Source organism: Coffea arabica, chromosome 10e (assembly GCF_036785885.1).
Source record: "Coffea arabica cultivar ET-39 chromosome 10e, Coffea Arabica ET-39 HiFi, whole genome shotgun sequence".
Lineage (NCBI taxonomy): Eukaryota > Viridiplantae > Streptophyta > Magnoliopsida > Gentianales > Rubiaceae > Coffea > Coffea arabica.
The window spans coordinates 21238131-21242145 of record NC_092328.1 but is presented as its reverse complement, the minus strand read 5'-3'; the positions used below and the strand labels follow the sequence as shown (position 1 = coordinate 21242145).

The 4015-nt window shown below is 33.5% G+C and overlaps 1 protein-coding gene across 1 annotated transcript; it reads right to left on the bottom strand.

The window, feature by feature from the left end:
• Nucleotides 1-601: 601 nt before the first annotated feature.
• Nucleotides 602-2359, bottom strand: LOC140015166 (uncharacterized). Its single transcript, XM_072067068.1, has one exon. It carries the CDS (start codon nt 2357-2359, stop codon nt 602-604), a length of 1758 nt encoding a protein of 585 aa, XP_071923169.1.
• Between the last annotated feature and the right edge of the window lie 1656 nt (nt 2360-4015).

Sequence of the window (4015 nt, the reverse complement as noted above, 5' to 3'; positions counted from 1 at the left end):
AGTTCCTAAATACCTTGACAAGGCAAGTTTTAATTCAGGTTTATAATATTGAGATGAAGTTAATTATTAAAAATGTCTAAAATTTTCAAAATACTTCACTTAAATATTTCATGAGTATCTTTCTATAGGATATATCCACCGATAATGAACAGGCCCTCCTATTTTTGCTTTGCTAACCAAATGAACAGCTAGATGTACCATCACATTAAAAAAGGATGGTGGAAAAATCCTTTCCAATTGACAAAGTATGATACCAATCTCTTTTTCCAAATGATCTAAATCTGTTGGATCCAAAACTTTGGAGCACAACTTGCGAAAATACCTACTCAATTTGATCAAAGGAGAGCGAACTGCTTTTGATAAAGTTCTTCACAAAGCTATTGGGAGAAGCTGTTGCATCAAAATATGGTAATCATGACTTTTTAATCCAGAAATTTTTGGTGGCTTTACTTTAACACATCTAGAAATATTTGCTGCGTAGCCATCTGGAACTTTTATCCCTTTCAAAACTTTGCAAAACATCTCCTTTTCCTTCTTTTTCAATTGTAAAGCAAGCTGGAGGCAGAACACTCCTACCATTTCCCTTCTCAATGGGATGCAATTATGATCTTATACCCATATCACGAAGGTCAAGACGTGATTTTTTATTATCTTTGGTTTTTTCCAGATTCAATAATGTAGCCATAATGATCTCACAAATGTTCTTCTCAATGTGCATAACGTCAAGATTATGACGTATCATATTGTCTTTCCAGTAGGGCAAATCAAAGAAAATACTTAATTTTTTCCAATTAAATGGCAATTTTGGATTGTCACTAACTTTCTTCCCAAGTTTAATACTATAACCAGCTAACTCATCTAAAATTGTAGACCCCATTAACCTTCCTGGTGGTTTTCCATACTCTACAGCTCCATTGAAAGATTTAGCAACTTTGCGAAATGGATGATTCATTTCCAAGTACCTCCGATGCCCCATATAGCAATATTTTCCCCAATTTTGCAGATGCTGTGAACATGTGTATTTATGACATACAGGACATGCAAGTTTTCCTTTAGTGCTCCATCCAGAGAGGATTGCATAACCTGGAAAGTCACTAATGGTCCATAAAAGTGCTGCACGAAGTTGAAAGTTTTCTTTTCTTGATGCATCATATGTATTCACTCCAACATCCCACAATTCCTTTAATTCTGCTATGAGAGGTTTTAAATATATATCAATATTATTTCCTGGTGCAAATGGACTGGGTATCAACAATGACAATATAAAGTTCGGTTGTTTCATACACATCCATGGCGGCAAATTATATGGCATCAATATTACCGGCCAAGTGCTATGAGTTGAACTCATATTTTTGAATGGATTAAATCCATCTGATGCTAGGCCCAACCTCACATTACGAGAATCTTGAGAAAATTCTGGATGATGAAAGTCAAATGTTTGCCAAGATGGAGAATCAGCAGGGTGCCTCATGTTACCATCCTTAGTACGACCCTCTGTATGCCATCTCATATGGCCTGCAATTTTGGAGGACATAAACAGGCGTTGTAACCTATGTTTTAGGGGAAAATGCCACAAAACCTTATGCGGTATTTTTCTTCCCTCACCAGTCGAATCATTTTCAGATTTAACCCATCTGGGTTCTTTACATGTTTCACAATGCTTTCTTCTTGCATCTACCCCCCAATACAAAGTGCAGTCATTCGGACATGCATCATATTTATCATACCCAAGTCCTAATTCCTTCATTAACTTTTCAGCTTCATAATAAGACTTAGGCAAACCATCCATCGCATCCGGAAAGGTTTCTTTCAACAAATCAAGTAACATATCAAAAATTTTGTTGCTGAGTTTACCAAGGCATTTGAGGTGAAGCAACCGAATCATAAATGAAAGTTTTGAGAATCTTTTACATCCAGAGTAAAGCTCTTTGTTAGAATTATCAATTAGATTGTAAAACTTTTCAGCTTCTACATTGGGCAATTGGCTTTTGTATTCAGTTCCATCTATCCTTGTATGATCTTGTTCAGGAATTCCCAATGCATCATGAACCAAACCATGCATGTCATCAAGTTCATCCCGTACCCCATGTGAGATATCATGGGAAGTAGGTTTTGGTGCACTAGAGTAAACAAATTCTCCATGAGCTGCCCAATGGGTGTATCCTTTAACAAAACCATAAACTTTCAAATGAAGTTCTGCATTCTCCCTGGTAATACATACACCACACTTACATTCTTTACATGGACATAATATCATCCCATTTATACTTGAATTCTGGAATGCATAATCTAAGAATTTTTGCAAACCATCCCAATATTCTTTGCTCCGTCTATTCTTTTGCATCCAAGTTTTATCCATATTCTGTAACCATGACAAATTTAACCTTAAAATATACACATACATACATATACATATACATATATAAGCAAAAGAAAGCAATTAAGAATAATATTAACAAAGAGCATCACTCATACAACAAAAAATTATTAGGATACCAAGAAGCTATTTGTAAGTCAACAAGAAGGTCACTGTTTGAGATAAAAGCACAAGACATGAGCAAACAGACCGAACCCCAAAGGTTTTCCACCACTAGCCATTTATCACGTGTCACCAAGTAAACAGTTTTTTACACGAATCAATGTTAAGAATAAAATTTGCATGTCATATAATATATCCACTACAATGACACTCCATTTTAAAAAAGAAATTAAGAATCCAAACGACCAAAAGATGAAAATGAATGTACATTACAGGTTCAAACAAATGAACAAATTTAATATCATATATGTAACTTAATCTAATTTCTAATAAAAAAGAACACAAGAATATAATTGGCTTGTACCTCTAGCGAAATCAATGTGCAACGTCTTCAAATTGATTTCTTTTCACAGATAGCTATCTTCAATTCAAACCTGTGGTGAAACATTAATGAACTTAAGTAAAATTTTAATAATTGTATAAGCTTTTGAATAGGTGGTATACATAATTCTCTAATTATTCAAGAAGAAAAATAACATCAGCTTGCAAATTTCTTGAAGAATATTTTAAAAAGTGTGAAAGAACCAAAAGTGCTGAATGACTTTTCCTAATTATTCTGAAGCAAACAGAACAAACAAATATAAAAGAGTTTTAAACTTATCTTTTTGAGATGCAAATTAATTGTTTATATCTATGATTAGTTCTCTTAAAATTTTTTTGTCTAATTTGAGCATCGATTTTAATTTTCCAACTAAATCAATGGCTATCCAAGGAATATACTTTCTCTATGTACATATATAAATGCACCAACATATGCATGAAAAATGATCCAAGGCATGCACATTTTCCCCATTTGAACAGAAAACCACAAATGCAAATTATTCTCATTGAATAACATTTTCATGAAAAGCATTGGGATAGCAGGAATTTTATCTAAACTCAAGAAATAAAAAGATTGTATGTTCATGTTTGAGGGATCAACTTCGCTTTACAAGTTAAAATTTAGAAAGCTCTGTATTGGTGCCAATTATTTTTCTGGTAAACTTAATTGCCATATTACCATAATATGAATCAAGTTTGGAAACTCAACTAGAACTCAAACAATTGTTAACAGTTAACTTTCTTCCCAATTCACTGATTCTGACTTTGCCAAATTTTACATGTTTTTCCGAAACCAAATGACATGAACAGTACACCATCTTTGACATTCTCAGTAGTTACTAGTCAGTAGAAGTAAAGCACCCGGGGTTCTATATCTTATATTTTGTGCCAGCCTAGTTGCACTAATGTAGGATTAGAAACCAATTCCCAAGATCCAACTCGGTTGAGAGAAGCATTAACTACATAATCATAATGTCCTGATTCGATTCTCAGACATCCATTTTTCCCCTTTTCCCTTCCGTTTTTGTACTTGAATTTTTTTTAAAAAAAACTCTACCACTATTTTTATACACTTTATTATTATTATTATTGTGAGACCCCGGTCAGTTCTTAAGTTTGATATTAGGTTATATACATTATTCGTGCGGTAACATT